Raw genomic sequence first — 17,772 nt, 5'->3', positions numbered from 1 at the left:
TTTCAAGACATTTCTTTGGAGCAAAATCATTTATTTTACAAAAGTGATAGAGCAAAATTAAATATTTATATAAAATGAATCAAATAAACATGATTTCCTATGGTGTGATTTGTTTCATTGTACTGCAAATTATACATTTATCATTATAAATGATCGAATTTAAATCTCCAATAACATCCCATGCCTTTCGATTTATTTTAAGTTATTTTTTTGCTGTTTAATGTATAAAACATGATTTTTGTAAATAAAAATACTATCTATCTGATCTCACAATGTTTTATTACTTAAAAGTTCAATAACACATAAAATGTAGTGACTTCAACCAAACAAAAAATTTACATAGCAATAATTTGCTACATTTGCAAAACACTGATGCTTTCTCATTGCCAACTGCATGCCGCTGCATATAAAATTCTGTATACCAAACCTATACGTGTTATAACTTAATTGAACATAAAAAGAAAACATAATTGTGTCCCAGAAGCAAGCCTAATACTTAACTATTAAATACTTCAAGTGAATGTTAGTGCATTGGATATCAGTAGATCATCAAACACAGTATATCCTAACCATTGCATTGTACCTTAAGGTGACAGTTCATTAAAGTAATGGCCACAGACAAGATCACACCAAAAAGGCCAACTGAACTTCCCAAGTAAAGATATTCTAAAGAAACTCCAAAGAATCATTTACTTGTATGAAATGTGGCTCTTAATTTTTGTCTCATAGTTGAAATAATGCTAGATGTTAGATTTACATAACGCAATATTTTCTGCAGTATTATTCACAATCATGCTGTGCTTCTGTCTGTTATGTTTCTTGTGACTTTGTGACTTGTTTCAGTAGTCTTTGTGTTCTCAGCTTTGGGATTCATGGTATAAGTTGAAACTGACTTTTCTTTAAAACGTTCATCAAATCTCTGAGCTTCTGTGGTGGGTTTCACAGTTTGGGAAGCCAAAGATAGTACAGCAGGCACTGGAGGCTGGTAGCGGTGTTGGTAGCCATAGGGTCTCAGACGGTAAGTGTAGTACTCAAGCGTGTACATTAGCACAGGGTCTACGTAGTGGAAAGACACTGCTAGGTCAGAGCAGCACTGTGGGCCCTGCAGGGGAAAAACATACATAAGAGATCCTGTCACATTTCCACGTGGTCACAGATAAGTTGCATTAAATTAATATTCTGGGTTCATTACAAGTTAAGCTCAATCGACAGCACTTGTGTCATAACATTTAAATACCACAAAAATTAATTTAGGCTTGTCCCTCCTTTTCTTTAAAAAAAGCAAGAAAAAAAAAGCAAGAATCTGGGTAACAGAGTGGCACTTTCAATAGAAGTCAATGGGGCCAATCTGTAAACATTAAAATACAGCTATAAGATATAAACGATGTGTTAATATTGAGAGAGAAAAATACTTGCTATTTTTGTGTTAAGTTTAAGTATACCGTTTTGCCATTTTGATACCCATGGCAAGACAAAATTGTGTTTATTTCTTGGGTTTTTTATTGTTAGTCATTAGCTGTCTAGTCACGAATCACATCATCATGTACATGAAAGAAAAACTATCGACAAATACGGTCCCCATCAAACCTATCCATTGTTGATTTCACTTGCAAACACCTAGTTCAGTGTGGCATTTAAAAAAAATGAAAGGGCTAAAATGAGGTAATTTCATTTTCAATGTATATTTCTCAAACAATGTTGTTGATTTTTAATGGAAAATTCCTTTGGACACTTAAAGTGTTTTCTTCTCTCAGGCACAGATGGTACTCAAGTACTCAAAAAGCTTTTCAAAAAATAAGTTTAACTTCTGTAAAAAACAAAAAACAAAGTAATAACTAATTAGCTTGCTATGTGTGGGAAACGGAAGCTGTGGAATGTAGAGAAGTGTCACGAAGGGCACGAAGGACATTAATAGGACCTTTTGTTGGGGCAGTCGAGGACTAAAGGTTAGAGAGTCAGACTTGTAACCCAGATCGATTCTCAATACCGGCAGGAAAAATGTAGGTGGGTGAGTGAATGAACAGCGCTCTCTTCCTCCCTCAATACCCACGACTGAGGTGCCCTTGAGCAAGGCACCTAACCCCCAATTGTTCACCGGGCGCAGCAGCAAATGGCTGCCCACTGCTCTGTGTGCGTGTATGCTGTGTGTGTGTTTGTGTGTGTGTGTGTGTGTGTGTGTTCACTACTCACACTAAAGTGTGTGCACTAAATTGGATGGGTTAAATGCAGAGGACAAATTCTGAGTATGAGTTACCATACTTGTCCTTAACGTCACATACTCACTTAAAAATATTAGTACATATTTTATCTTATACTACCATTCAGAAGAATGGGGACACAGATAGTTTTTTAAAATATTTTTTTATAAATTAATATTTGAATTCAGTAAGGATGCATTAAATTGACTAAAATGACAGCAAAGACTCATACTCATACAATTTTAACACTTACTGTTAAAAGATTTCTATTTCAAATGAACAGATTGAATTTAGGCTTTTAATCACATTCATCGGCTCACACATTAGTGGTGATCAACGGAAGCTCAAGAATGTTTGCTTGACGTACGAGAACCAATGGGGTTAATTTTCATGTTATGCAGCACGTTTGAGCTTCCGCAAGAACCAATGAGGTTTGCTCTCGCGTGTCAAGCAGGTTCGGTTGAGCTTCTGTTTATGTTTGCTGATCAATGTTTATATGTCAATAAAACCTTTTTTTTTTTTTTAAATCTTACCGACCCCAAATGTTTAAAAAAAAGACAAGTGTGTGACTTACTTCTACAATTGGGTAGAAGCAGTAATTCCAGTACCAGAAGGTCTTGGAGAACTTTCCAGTAAGATGGTGTTCAGGAATGAAAGGATGGAAGGTTTCCCGGTGCAGTGTGTCCCTGGAGTCTCCTGCTACCACCCCCATTTTCTCCAGGCACTGACCCATTGCTAGATCCTCCACTGGGGTTGTATGAGTGCACACTTTAGTGTTAAAACCCTCCACAAACCTTTTTAGGGCCTCTTTGCTGAGAACATAACCTGCACCACCGCTCATGTAGCCCTGCTTGGCGTACGGCTTGAACCTCTTGCCAAAGTATATGGGCTGCTCTGCCGTGTAGTTTGACAGGATCCAGCGCAAGTTGTCCACAACAACGAATGTGTCATCGTCTGCTTTGAGGAACCAGTCTGCCTCATCGGCGTGGTTCTTCAGAGCGTAGTGGAAGGCACGAATAGTCTTCCAGTACAGCTGGTCACGGCCTTCTCCTGTGCCAAGGCCCACTGTAGGGAAGCTGCGATCTTCTTCAGAGCTCATGAACAGAACTACGTTACAGTGACGACTCCATGTGGCCTTCACATGCCGAGCCTTTGACTGTAGATTACTAGGCCCTGTCATCACCCAGCACAGGATACGCACTTTCTTAAACAGCTCGTCTGCAATGTGACTGTCCTCTCCTGTGTATTTAAAGCAAATTCTATAGTTATGTTGCAATTTAATACAAACCATTTTGTTCATTAGAGACTGCTTTATAACTGAACTGAGACTACTCTCGGCATACTCTATAATTCTCCCCTAATCAAAAATGTCTTACACATATATAAAAGAATAGTCCTTTTGATAAATATGCTAAATATTATGTCTAATAACTAATCAGTAGTCTAATTAAAGCGATTTTATTTTACATGGGGGCAGACATAATGAGATTAAATTAGGTTCAATGACATAAGAATGTCCAGGATAAATAAAAGTATAAATATGATACAAATCTAGCCTCAAACAAGTTATATCATTAAGTTGACCCATGTCCATCCTAATACTCGCTGTAACTCAGTTACACCCCTGTTTATCAGACACTTTTACTCGCATAATAAATCAACCATGGCTCACAGCGGTGAACTTTGAACATATTACTGTGGCTACAAAATACAATTTCATGCAACATCTTCTAATTGAAATCTTAATGAAGTATTTAGAAAGTGAAATCTTTAACCAGTTATTAAAGGGATAGTTCACCCAAACATTTAAATTCTGTCATAATTTACTCACCCTCAGGTTGTTCCAAACCTGTATACATTTCTTTGTTCTGTTGAACACAAAGGAAGATATTTTGAAGAATGTGGAAAACTGAACAGTTCTGGGGCACCATTGACTTCCATAGTATTTTTTTTTTCCTGCTATGAAAGTCAATGTTGCCCCATAGTGGCCTGGCTACAAACTTTCTTCAAAATATCTTCCTTTGTGTTCAGCAGAACAAAGAAATTCATACAGGTTTGGAACAACTTGAGGGTGAGTAAATGATGATAGAATTGATCCCTTTAAGTTGCAATATTTCATATCATGTTGTGCTCATTCCTAAATGATGCACTAGAGGGCGCTGTAGCACCTGGCTGGTGAGGATGCTTGAGGTTGATCAGGGCAGATCCTTCCACTCTCCAGGTAAGGTTGGGGGTGTTTTGCTCTGACTCCAGTGGAGAAAGGTTGCTTTTGCCATCATGCTGCCAGCTGAAGCTCTCCTCAAACCATACCTGTCTCAAGAACACGTACAATGTACAGCTGCCCACCAGGAAGCCCAGGGAGAAAGCACACTTTGAATTTCCTCCTTTCATGGTGACCACTCAGGGATCCTCACCACATTGGTCACTGCAAGGCTAGAATACAAATATTGGTTACATAAATTTGATTGCATTCATTTTCAGAGATTTCAAAGATCCTAATATACTACTAATTTGCATTAAGAAATGACAAAAATTCTATTCTATTATTTAATAATACAATTATTACATTCCAGGGCTCCAGACTAACATTTGAGAGCAGTAGCTCTGGTGCCACTAAGTTCTACAGATGGTGGCACCAGCACCTGATGGTGGTGTTGGGGGATTTTTAATCATAAATGTAATTTAATCATATTTCTATGGCTTTGCATTAATAAGTGCAGTTACTATTAATATTACATGTTTATTTATTGGAAATTTAACAGCTTTAACAGCTTGAATTGAGATGCAGATCAAACTAACTTTTATTAACAGCAGTAACATGCAAAAAAACTAATTTTGTATTTAATTTAATTTAAATATTATAGTATATAGGCTACTTAAATTTTACCAATACTATAAATATACCATTGTTGCACTATAGATATAATCATACTGAATAAGGGATTATAAAAGGAGCGCTCTTTACTTGCTTTCTGTGTAAAATACAAAAAGACTTTTCCTACTTTTCCATTTATTAGGGAGTGGAAATGGCTAACAAGTCAACAAGGGACTCTGCCGCCATCTACTGGTTATAGTGGTAATTTCATGTCTTTTTTTTTTTTTTTTAAATAAAAGTGTTTGTTTGACACAAAGTGTTAGTTTTACTTCATCTATCATCTTTAAACTTTTAGTGTTATAAATCCTCACATTAAAAATAACATTAAAATTGATTTTTATTTAGAGATTTGAAGTTTTGGGAAAAAGTGTAAAGCACCCAGCTAACACAGAACGTTGGCACAACGTACCCAACCTTCTAACAACGTTTTAACAACATGGCCAAAGGGTTGCTATAACTACGTTGTGTGGTGAAGGTTGTTACAGCGTTGTCACAATGTTGACATTGAACCACCGTTCAGGGCCATTGCTTAAGGTTGTGCCTAGGGTGTCTGGACAACCACTGGACGACATATGTACTCGTCACTGCCCTGAAGCGCGAAAATCAGCCTTTTAAATTTCAACTTCATCGAGCAATCCATACGTGAGAATTGCGTTTAATTTACCTCAGCTAAATAAGATACGTAATTATTCAAACACAACCTACAACTTCCTTGTCTATGTGACATTTATTTGAACATCTTCTGGTCAGGTATGACAAATATTTAACTTTATGCCAAAAGTATGAAGCCAAAATGACTTTTAATGATGAGAAATTGATTTCAGCACATAGCCTACTTGTTGCACGTTAATGCTTTTTCCTTTTTTTTTTTTTTTTTGGAAATGCACAGAGAAAAAATAATGTTTGTAACTGCTCGCACAACTGTTTATTTTTTCCTTTCATTTGTCATCTCATTCGTTTCTTTGCTAAATTTTCTCATGTCTGCTCATGCTGATAATCCACTCCCTGTTTTGTTTTCTCACAAATGTATGACTTTTGGAAGTGCAATTTGATTACCATATGCAGTTTTAATAAAGTTGAATTAGGTAACCTTCTATGTCATTTTTACTCTTCAAAGTGTACACTTGCAGATGTTGATTATAATGAATTTACTGTTAGGCCCATAAATAATAATAGGGATAAGCAATATTTAAAAAGTATATAATAATTTTTTTTAACATATGACTAATTAAAAATGAATCACAAAACATGCTAAATGGGGAATATATCTATTGTCGCGCAACAACGTTGCTACAGCCCTGGCGCGTCTTACAATTCTACGTTGTAACAATGTTGCGAGCACGTAGACAGGACGTTGCCATAGCAGAAATGCAACGTGCCACAGACGTTGCCACAACGCAAATGTGTTTGCTGGGCACTTGAAAGGCTTTGTAAATGGCTTGAATTTCACTCTCAAAAGGTTGTACGAAGCCCGAGATGAATAATGTAAAAACAATCTACTATTTCTGCCACAATACCATGGTTACAGTTAGCATTACAACATTAAATCCATAGTGAATGTTGTGAATTGTAAAGCTTTCTATAACTTGCTCGTTCATGGCACATGTTTCTCTTGGTTTCCATGTCAGCGTTGTTTGATCTGATATCTGTGGTTTATAACAGAGAATTCTTTGCCGGAGTAGTGATTTGATAGCTTCTCATTATATTTTTCAGCAACGTTATTAATACTGCGGCAAATTCAAATGCTTTCTCACTGGATCTCCCAGTGCTGTGAGTGGTTGTGTGATCGAGCGAGATCGGCGCGCAAGTGTTCTCTGAGCTCGCGTGGAGTCTTCATATCGGTCCGAGCTGATAAACGGACCGTGGCAACAGTTCAATTGAGAAGCGCAGTTCCCTTTCGCAAGGGAACTCCTGCTGCGTCGATACTTAACACTTTGGGGAATGCCTTCGGCATGATGTGTCTTAAGTCTGTAGTGGAACTACTCCAATCTTGATTGGTGCTGTGTCTTTCGTCACTCGTGACGTTGCATGTGACGGTGATCCGGAAGCTATAAAAGGACACCGGGACATAGCCGCGTCAGCTTTCTGTCTTCAGCAATCGTTCTGTGTGACTGTATTATCTTATTTGGTGTTGTCTGTCTATCTCAATATATATGGCGAATATAGAGAAACGACTCAGGCGGTGTGCGTCCCCTTGCCCATGCTATTTGAGCGAGGATGACACGCACTCGTTCTGTGTTGTTGGTATGGGAGTGGAGCATGCACGGGCAGTGCTCGAGGGCGCTGTCTGTGCAAACTGTTTTCAGTTACCTATGAAAAAGCTCCGCTCCCGTTTGAGCCTGTTCGATCAATTAGATCAGGCTCGCGTTTCCAGTGTGTCAGGTCCCGCATCTGTCGAGGCAGCGCACCGCTTGTATGCATGGGATTCGCACGTGGGGCTGGCATATAATACTGAGACGTTGCGACCCGCAGTGTTTATTAACCAGCTCCACTGGTCTCGCGCACGGTTCGGAAGCCCGCGCTGCGGCTTCTTCCGACCGTGTTAAAGACCCGGCGTTTGATTTATCTGGCTCCGAGGAGTTAGATATTCTCAACATCGAATCACGTGGATATGGGGATTCGCCACCCCATATTCCCGTTATTGAGGAGTTGCTGGAGGTTGTAACCAGGGCAGTGGCTAAATTAAACGTTGAATGGTCATTTAATAAGCAGGAAGCGACTAAGAAAAATAAAATGGATGAGCGCTTCCTGCAGACCCAGTCACAATCTTCGTGTCAGAGCCTTCCCTTTTTCACTGATCTCCATACTGAGGTATTGTGATCGTGGAAAAATCCATGTTCATCTCAATTATTTCCCCCCCATGTATATATTTACTCATCCATTAGGGAATCTAATGAGAATGGTTATGAGGTGATGCCTCAGGTTGAGGAATATTTTGCGAAATATTTTCTCCCCGACATTGCGTCACCCCTGATAGCTCAGACATTTCCCTCCAAATCTCATACATCAAATTTATTAGGGAAAGCATATATGGCGGTGGGTCGAGCCGGTGCATGTCTACACATGATGGAGTTATTACAGGCATACCAGGCTGACCTCCTCAAAGAGGTGGATGATAACTGGGAGGTCTCACTCGACGGTATTACTGAATTTTGTAGAGTGGCTGACTTATCTCTTCATATTATTAAAAAGACGGCCCGTGCCATTGGCCGTTCTATGGCAGCACTAGTCGTCTCAGAGAGACATTTATGGTTAAATCGCTTGGGGATCGGGGAGAAGGACAGGGCCTTCCTTCTCAATTCCCCCCTTTCGCCTTCTGGCCTCTTTGGCGACGTGGCAAGAACCGTTGTCTAGAGGCTTCAGGAGGCAGAGCGACAATCAGCTATCCCCAGTTGTCAGTCCAGGTCTCATGGGGTTGATGCCAGGGGGCAGCCTCATGGGACAGCCGCCAGCTCCTCATATTTTGAGAAGGTTGCCTCTCGTGCCCCCCCGTATAAGGCTTGGGGCCAGAGGAAACATTCTTGCACGAAGCCCTCCATACCGAAGACAGGTCTGAGGACTGTCTCTCGGGTTAAGATGGCTTCAACTAAGAGGTCTTGTCGTAACACGTGGACCCTGATGGGCGTTCCCCCAGGAGAGCGAGTACAAGAGTCTTGTATCTTGTATGTTTTGGATCTCAAGGTACTGGATCAACCTCCGAGGGGGTTCAGATTCAAGATACCGACTGTCAGTCAGACCAGCTCCGAGGACTGGTCTGTCGTGATAGATCCACAAGCTCCTTAACTCCTTGTTCCCTTCTAACCCCATCACAGGAAGTTTCCGAGATCCGCTTTTGGGGGAAAAGCGCATCAGTTCCGGACTCTTCCATTCGGCCTAGTATTGTATCCCCACACCTCCTCGGAATGCATGGTCACTGTCCTAGCTCCATGGAGTCTTCAGGGCATCCTCATTCCCGTCCATTGACTACTAGAGCAGACGGTTCAACACCGAGGTGTTGTTCTGAGTCTCGTGAGGTGCTTGGGAATATGGCTCAGAGTCTAGGAAAAATCACTAGTTCCTCTTCAGAGAAACCGATTCCTGGGGCGGTGTAGGTTATAGTCACGATGCAGGCACAATTGTCTCCAGCTCAGACATTCACCTTCCTGACCATAGTCATGAATATCAAGCTAGGCCAGGCAACCACTATATGGCCTTATCAAAGGGTGGGCTCGCTGGCAGCAGTGTTCAACATACTATTCTTTGGCCTGCTGTACGTGGGGGCCCTGTAGTAGTGACTCAGGACCAATGGGTTTTTCCCGAGAGGGAACCCACTCCGCATGACCAGAGTTAAGCGCATATGCCCTCCTTTTCTGATCATGGGGAGGAAGTTATGGTTTCTGCTCCTAGAACCTGTGTTGGAAACACAGGGTCTGAGGAGATTTCAGAGAGGCCATCAGGTTCTATTTTTGACAGACAATACGTCGGTGGTCTCTCTGATCAAAGAGGGGGCAGTCATCCTGTCGAGGCAGGGGCTGCGGCCCGGGGATTTCAAACTCCACCCCAATTTGGCTTTAGCCGGGATGGAGGTCGGTTTGTCGGAGGTGGTCCACGTCTGTGTATGTTTTCCCTGATTGTTCTGCCCCCGGGGGTTCTAGAGTGCAAAAGGGTTCGGCAGTACGGGATCAGCTTACTCCTAGTAGCCCCGTACTGACTGGCCCGAATATGGCTTCCAAACATCTGGGCTCTCCTGGCAGGCCTTCCGCGGTAAATCCGGATCAGGATGGTCCTCCCTCCTCAGTCCGAGGTCGTGATATTTCACCCTTGGCTGAAGCCCAAGAAGCTGCTGGATTGGCCCCTGAGGGGGACCAATTCACAAATTCTGGTCTCTCAACCGAGGTTGTTGAGACCATTCTAAACTCTAGAGCCCCCTCCACGAGGAAACTTTATGCATTTAAATGGAAAATTTTCATTTCATGGTGCAGAGAACGTCAGTTGGACCCAGTTAACTGCCCAGTGGCTTCAGTGCTGGAGTTCTTCCAGAATCGTTTCTCTGACGGGCTCTCCCGTCCACACTTAGGGTCTATATGGTGGCTATATCAGCCTTCCACATGCCTTTAACGGTGGGCACTCTGGGGACACACCCACTCATAATTCGTTTCCTTCGTGGAGCCAGGAGGATGAGGCATGCCATCCAGCCTAGGGTCCCCACGTGGGACCTGGCAGTGGTCCTCGAAGGGTTATCCCTGGCACCCTTCGAACCACTGGATAAGGTGTCTGAGAAATTTTTATCCTTTAAGGTAGCCTTCCTGCTCGCTATTACTTCCCTGAAACGAGTTGGCGACCTGCAGACGTTATCTGTGGCTCCCTCTTGCCTCGAGTTCGCTCCTGGCAGAGTGAGAGCCATTCTCCACCCTAGACCTGGCTACTTGCCTAAGGTGCCCACGAATGTGGCATGGTCTATAATCCTTCAGGCCTTTCATCCTCCACCGCATGTGTCGGCTGATCAAGCTAAACTACACTTGTTATGCCCGGTCCGGGCTCTTGAGGCCTATGTGCATAAGACCTCGGGCTGGAGGAAGTCGGACCACCTGTTTGTGTGTTTTGGGTTATCCAAGAAGGGCTCCCCGGTCTCCAAACAGACTATTAGCAAGTGGATAGTAGAGGCTATTTCTTCAGCTTATGAGGTGCGCAATCTGCCTTCAGCTCTCCTGATAAAAGCCCACTCAACTAGAGGAGTGGCATCCTCTAGAGCCTTGCTAGCAGGGGTTTCTCTTCAAGAGGTCTGTGATGCCGCTGGCTGGGCCTCCCCACACACCTTCATAAAACATTACAGTCTGGATCTGCCCTCTACACCAGGTTCACAAGTTCTCATGTCTTGAGTGTGCCAGATTGCTTCACACCAGGGCGGGGTCTCTCAGTATGGCGGCGTGGGTATTTGTTCCCCAAAGTGACGAGTATCGACGCAGCGGGAGTTCCCTTGTGAAAGGGAACATCTCGGGTTACTATTGTAACCCTCGTTCCCTGAGTAGGGAACGAGACGCTGCGTCCCTCGGCCACACTTTTCGCGCTCCTGAGAACGACTTGCTTCGACCCTTCAAAAGCTGACGCGGCTATGTCCCAGTGTCCTTTTATAGCTTCCGGATCACCATCACATGCAACGTCACGAGTGACGAAAGACACAGCACCAATCAAGATTGGAGTAGTTCCATTACAGACTTCAGACGCATCATGCCGAAGGCATTCCCCAAAGTGTCGAGTATCGACGCAGCGTCTCGTTCCCTACTCAGGGAACGAGGGTTACAATAGTAACCCAAGGCGTTTTGTTCCGCTTTCGTTTCGTTTGCCGTTTCTCATATAACAGAAATGGCAGCTCTTATCAGTTGTTCAACGTGCAGACCTCTAACAAAATTTAGTCGCACCTGCAGGAAAACAAAGGTTGCATTTGGTCGCAATCTGGAGCCCTGCGTAAATTTTCCACCGCTCTGAAAGTGCATTTCCTTTCCTGTTCACATTTTGATTTTCCCGACTAGACAAATTTACGCTATTTACCCCTTCAGCCAAATCACAGAAAACCTGGCAAATAAATTTCTGCTTCTCTCTAGAGCAGGAATTCCCAAACTTTTTTGTCAGTGGAAATAGGCCTACCATATTTGACCTGAAATATTTATTTGAAGTAGGCTAGGCTACCCCGTGAGATTTTAAGTTAATATTTAACTAAATTAACAACACACTGCATGTTTGTGGGGTCTCTGGTGTCAGTTAGCCCAATGGTAAAATTACATGCAGGTAAACAAATAAAATATTTAATATTTTTTAGTGTTTCATTTTCTTAGTTTTCATTAATGTTTGTGATTTAATTAATTAGCTTTTCACCAAGACACAAGCCAAATGGATACTTGAGGTGCCATGAGATTTCTACATATTAGGGTTAAGTATACTGTGTGAACTGAATTATAACATTATTTAATTGAATACACAAAGCATATGAGTTCTTCCTAAAATCACTTCAAGCATGTTGATACACTAAGCCCATTTTCTATTTAGGATTCAGCTGCTGGCAGGATAAATCTGAGGAATAGATTATAAACTGGTTACCTTGCGTGACTGACAAATCTTGGTTCTTACCCTCATTTCCAAGAATTAGGCACCTGCTGCTGCCAGTCCATTAGTCATATTGCTACTGTTTAAAAATTTAATTTTGACAAAGTTGACAAGTGACATTCAGGTTGACTAGCAAACCCTTTATATGGTGGATGAAATAGCCTACATTATGAAACCATTTTATATATAACCTAAACTATCTATTACAACAGCTAGGCTTAATATTTAATTTAATGAAAGTGTTCAAATCGAATGTTTACCACAGGAAATCCTCAAAGACCCTAAATCCAAGTCTAATGCTGGTTTTATCCAAAGTGGATTAATAGACAGAATGCGGCACGGAATTTTATTAAGTTATTACATATAGACCTATCTTGTGCACGGATAAAATAAATAACATTCTGCAATACTGTGTTAAATGGTTTATGCATAGGACAACCAAAATACACAATGCATGCGCTTGTTGACATGAGAGGTGCACCAGAGATCTAGGACAAAGGCCCTTACCTTGCATTCTTTACCTCCCCTCTGCAAGCCTCTCACCGTCCCAAACAATGTTGTAAGCTCCGGTGAGTTTCATGCCTTCAGTCTTTCTTTCCCTCAATATCCGCGAGCTTACATGAAAGGAGCGCGTCAGGTTGCTTTTGAGTGCGTGCTGTGACGTCTACACATTAACAGACGTTGAGGGTTTAATTCCTTATTTAAAAGGCAGAGTGTGTGCCAGTCACCCGACTTATTTTTCCTCGAATTAGCAGAGGGTTTGCCATTAACCGAATGGTTATTGGGCCTCTTTGTGCGCTATTACCGGACAACAGATCCTCTGTCATCATGAGCGAGTACCGTGTCAGCATCACACACCGAGAGCAGTAGCGAAGTGTTTGATTGGAGGAATGGCCAGTTTGTTGTCATGGGTGTCCCCGCCCACTAGGGGGCCGTCGCTCAATTTAGGGATGACAAATTTGATTATAACATTTAAAATTAAATTTACTTTTGTATTGTAATTGTAAGCTACTAAAGACAAAATCAATTGTAAAATGTATTATAAAACATTCTTTAATATTTAGTACATTATGTGTAGGCCTACCTGTATAGCACACACATTTCTTTTTAAAGCTGAATAAAGTGCTTAACCATCAGATTGCAAAATATACAGTGGTAATAAAGATACAACACAATTACAAATTAAACTATACTTAAATAAATACCCTTTTTATTTTACACAACCATGTGCATATTTGTATTTATTTCTTCATTTTTTTTTTATTAAGTGATGCCAATAGAAAAAAATAATCAAGATTAATCTTGCAATTTTCTCCTGGGCCCGTTCTTCGTACGTTGCTTAAAACATCCGAGATCAAATTACACATCCAAGATGATATCATCGTGCTAATCATGATCTGGCTAATTAGGTTCTTCGAACACACTTGCCGGATATGATTAGTATAGCTGGATTGAGTTATCTGAGATAATTGCGCGTTCATGCGCTGGTTTAAAAGGGGATATGTATCGATAGTAGAAACATTGATCAGCAACGCTGCTATTGGCTGCTCAGCGTGGCCAAAGGGCAGGCTCAGTTTTTCTCCTCAGCAGAGCAAGAACTAATATAGTCGAAGTTTATTCGGAATTTTAATGTTTAATAAAAACGCCAGGGAACACCTCAAAGTCTGCAAAAGCCAGGAGAGAGGGCTGGCAAAAAGTAGCAGACAATTTAAATCCATTAGAAGTGGCCATGTTAGATGTTTTTCTCACTTATTAGCCTATATATTTGTATTTTAATAATTGCATAATTACTTTGTTCATTGTAATGTCAGAGTCACCACACTAGAACATGGGAACAAATAAAAGTGTAATACAAAAATATTCTACATAATGGTAATTTTTAGTTATATTATAGTCTCTTTTATAAAAGGCACTGTTAAATAAATGGTTGTCTGCTTATAAAAGCAACCAAGAAAAAGGCTGAGAAAAAAAGAAAAGATCTTAGTAGCCTACACAGTAAAATAATTTTTGCTGCATTAAATTAAGGCCGTATAGTCATTTCAACTGCTAAATCTTGGGTAATGATGAATTGCTTTGACTTGTGAAAGTGAAAACTGATAAACTTATGTTAATGTAAAAATATTTTTCCATGAGTTATTGATCACATTTTCCCGAGTGTAGTTCATTGTAATGACATTGTGTTTTCCTCTTTTGTGCACTTTTACACAATACACCAACACTTGTATCTGTTCCCAAGAAAGTGGTGGCTGAAATATGTGCAGTAAGTGGACATTTTCTAATTTTCCAAAGGAAAGAAAGTATAAGACTTTGTAATGTCCATTTGTTTCCATTGCACTGGATAGTGAATAAACCCTCTCAGATGACTGTCATATAGAGGAACTAGCCTACCTGCAAGTGCATAAATAACTTTACTTAATTTATACTTGTATGCTTTATGGCTGCAATATAAGTTGCAGGATTCCACATCTACAGAAAGGCCTACAGAAGAGTCTGCACAGACAGAGGAGACATAGGCCTACAGGTGGGCAGTGTATAGACAACTTTTCCTTTTTATTTGTTGCATGAGGCATGTGTATAATATCTCTTGTTGCAGGCACTTCACCACTGGCTTTTCTTTACAAAGAACAATTGAAATAAAACTCAAGGAACTAAGCATATTTGTCTTTTATTAAATATTTAATGAAAAGGTTTTTTTTTTTTTTTTTTTTTTGGCAATGTTGTGTAATATGGCACATGCAACAATGTCACAGGCCCTGTCAGGTGTGCAACCCTCAGACTTTTCAGACACTGAAATCTTCCCTTTAGTTAGCCAAAGTTAATTTCATTGTGTGCCCTTGTCCTGGCTAGAGCTGCATTGTAACTGGTTTGGGTCAGGGAATGGGGTCATAAAACACCTGTCTGCAGGCAGGAACATGTCATAATCACCTATGAAAAAATGCAGTTCTAATAGGATCAGCATAAGTGTATGTAATACAGTGAGCTTGATATTTAATTGTGGAACGTTCCTTACCACTTTCAAATAATGTGCATAAATGTGAATCTCTGAAAATTCTTAAGTCATGCACAGATCCTGGCCATTTTGCTTTCACATTTGTGATTTTAGTCAACTGCCTTTTTTTAATTTGATATAATATTACTAATCTGGAATATTAAGAATCACAATAGTAACTGGGCTGCACATTTACATTGTGAACCCCCTTTCTGTTCACATAATCCCCTTCATTGAGGCCGATGGCAGTCACGTTAGTGAAGCCTGAGTGACATATAGCCTACTGTAATCGGCATACTCATGATTGCATGATCTTCATAAAAAATTATAATAGACTAAAAAAACTGCTTTACAACATTGGGTCTTAAGTGGCTTGGAAATGCCACACACACAAAAAACCTAAAACTGTTTTTTAAACCTAAAAGCGCCAGGTAAACTCCGAATGACACGACAGACAGCACTTGCCATCAAGTTCATCAAGTTCAATAGTGTAAAGGAAAGAGCCACTCGCAAATAATCTTAGGGCAATGCGAACAGTTTGTGCTGTAGTTAAAGCCCGATTCCGACAAGTCGAAAATAAATGTGCGTTTCCAACAAATTAATAATGTAAACGACAATCTCACGAGTCACGAGAAAAAATATATATCTCAGAAAGTGCACTATCGCGCTGCGCTGGACTTCCCGTATCAGCTCCGCTTGAAGCCGCAGTCTAATCCTGTTAACATGAAATAAGCCTGCTCCCGAGCAGGTTTAAGTTTGCGCACCTATGACAGCAAGTCCAGGATGAGCGTCGAAGAACCAAACAATCCAAGATCATGCCAAATCGCCAACAATCAAATCCAGCTAACTGAGTTAGCGACGTACGAATAACGGGCCCCTGGTGTCCTGAAGTGTGCACAGAAACAGAATGTACTGTAACTATGCAGTTGATACAAAATACCTTTGTGTAGGCCTAATTGATATTGATAATTGACGGGCCATTAGAGTGTCAAAATGATAATTAAAAAGGAATCCATTTTTATTTACACCTTTCATATATTCAAACATGAACTCAATGGATATGTAGCCTAATGAATCAAGTTCCCAAATAAGAACTCCAAAAGAGTGATCTGGAGAAATGTGTGGTTATTATACTTCTATATATATATATAATTTTTTGTTTAATGTTGTGCAAATGGACTGTGCAATACCGCCTTATAAAGGCTACTGGGAATACTGTTGTTGACCCTTAAAAATATATATTTTTTTTTTCACAGAAATATTACTAATACAGCTTTTTTTAATGTTAACACATGGCCTGGTACTATAGACACCTGTCTTCAAAACGATATAGGCTATTGTTTGAACTGAAGTAGGCTAGCATGTTAATTTAACGTAATTGGTGTTTAGGCGGAAACTGGTAAATATTTAAAGGAGATAAAGGTTGAAAAGCAGCCGTAACATAGCCTATACAAACACAAACGTTATCAGCCTTAACATAGCCTATACAAACACAAACGTTATCAGTGAAAGCATAGGGGAGAGTGGGGTGATTTGTGCCAGGGGGGAAGTAGTTCCACCCCTTGTTCTGGAAAACTATAGAATAATTTGGTCATGTGACCACATAATTTTGAAAAGCAATCAATTTTACTCATCCTCCAAAGAAGAGAGATACATGGCATGAGAGTTAAGCACATTTTAGTGCAAAAAACTCTTTTTTCCCTTTCAAAGTACATTTTCTATGATTAAGTTTTTTTGATTGTAGTGTCTGGACAATTATAGACAAGTTTGAAAACATTTCACACATGTTTTAGTGCTTTAGTAGGCTACACAATGAGTCTATACAGTTAGCATGATGTTAGCTCTTAACTGCTGGATCATGCTAATTATTCAATCTTGTGGGTCTGGGGTGATTTGTGCCAAAGGGCATGGGGTAAGTTGTGCCAGATCCAGACCACCTAGAGACCTACATACTCACAGGGGATAATCTTGAGAAGTGAGCAGATGGTCATGCCTCATCATTGTTCGACTTAGGCCTACCTGCTATTTGTTTAATTTAGCTAACACTGATTTCAGTTTTGAGTTTGCACTATGTTAATAAAGAGAAGTTTAATTCAGTTTTTAAGTGGCCTAAGTCACAATAGGATGTTTAGAAATTAGCCTAGTAACTTTATTCTTATGTTACATAATTGACAGACAGCGTTCTGTCAACAGGCATCTATTGCCAAAGCCTTTTTGCCTGAAATGAGTCACAATTATCATATATTGTGTTGCTATGGTGCTCTAAATGGTTGCTAGGGCGTAGCTTGATAGCTTCACAATGATCCTGAGAGACTGATGGGTTGTCTGAGTAAAATGAGCCCGCCCCCTTGTCTCTATGACACTGTGATCCAGAGTTGTGTTCAATACAAAATCCCCATGCAATTGACCATAGTAGGAAAAACGCATGCTATGGTATTCCAGGGTGACAATATCTAAATAAACCTTAAATTAGTCATTTTGTATTGAATTTGTCTTGCTTTCATATAGCATACGGTTCATAACAGTAAAATGTTCTGTTTTACTTCAGAAAGCACTGGCACAATTTACCCCAACATATTTCCCCAAAAGGCACAACTTACCCCGCACCAGGGGCAAGTTGTGCCATGAGA

General features: G+C 40.5%; 1 protein-coding gene across 2 annotated transcripts in view; it reads right to left on the bottom strand.

Annotated features, from left to right (window-relative positions):
* Nucleotides 1–22: 22 nt before the first annotated feature.
* Nucleotides 23–17,772, bottom strand: part of c1galt1la (core 1 synthase, glycoprotein-N-acetylgalactosamine 3-beta-galactosyltransferase 1, like a) — a 73,997-nt gene continuing 56,247 nt past the window's right edge. The window contains exons 1-4 of one of the 2 annotated variants that reach the window (XM_079848821.1): nucleotides 12,661–13,042; nucleotides 4,367–4,631; nucleotides 2,773–3,437; nucleotides 23–1,102 (exon numbers count right to left, since the gene is read on the bottom strand). In XM_079848821.1, coding sequence (XP_079704947.1) covers nucleotides 791–1,102; nucleotides 2,773–3,437; nucleotides 4,367–4,589 — 1,200 coding nt within the window. In that variant the 5' untranslated portion in view covers nucleotides 4,590–4,631; nucleotides 12,661–13,042 and the 3' untranslated portion in view covers nucleotides 23–790. Of the gene's footprint in view, nucleotides 1,103–2,772; nucleotides 3,438–4,366; nucleotides 4,632–12,660; nucleotides 13,043–17,772 lie in introns of those variants that run through there. The other variant, XM_079848822.1, reaches the window with a different exon arrangement.

This window comes from Squalius cephalus, assembly GCF_949319135.1.
Source record: "Squalius cephalus genome assembly, chromosome: 18".
NCBI lineage: Eukaryota > Metazoa > Chordata > Actinopteri > Cypriniformes > Leuciscidae > Squalius > Squalius cephalus.
This window is presented reverse-complemented; position numbering and strand designations above follow the sequence as displayed.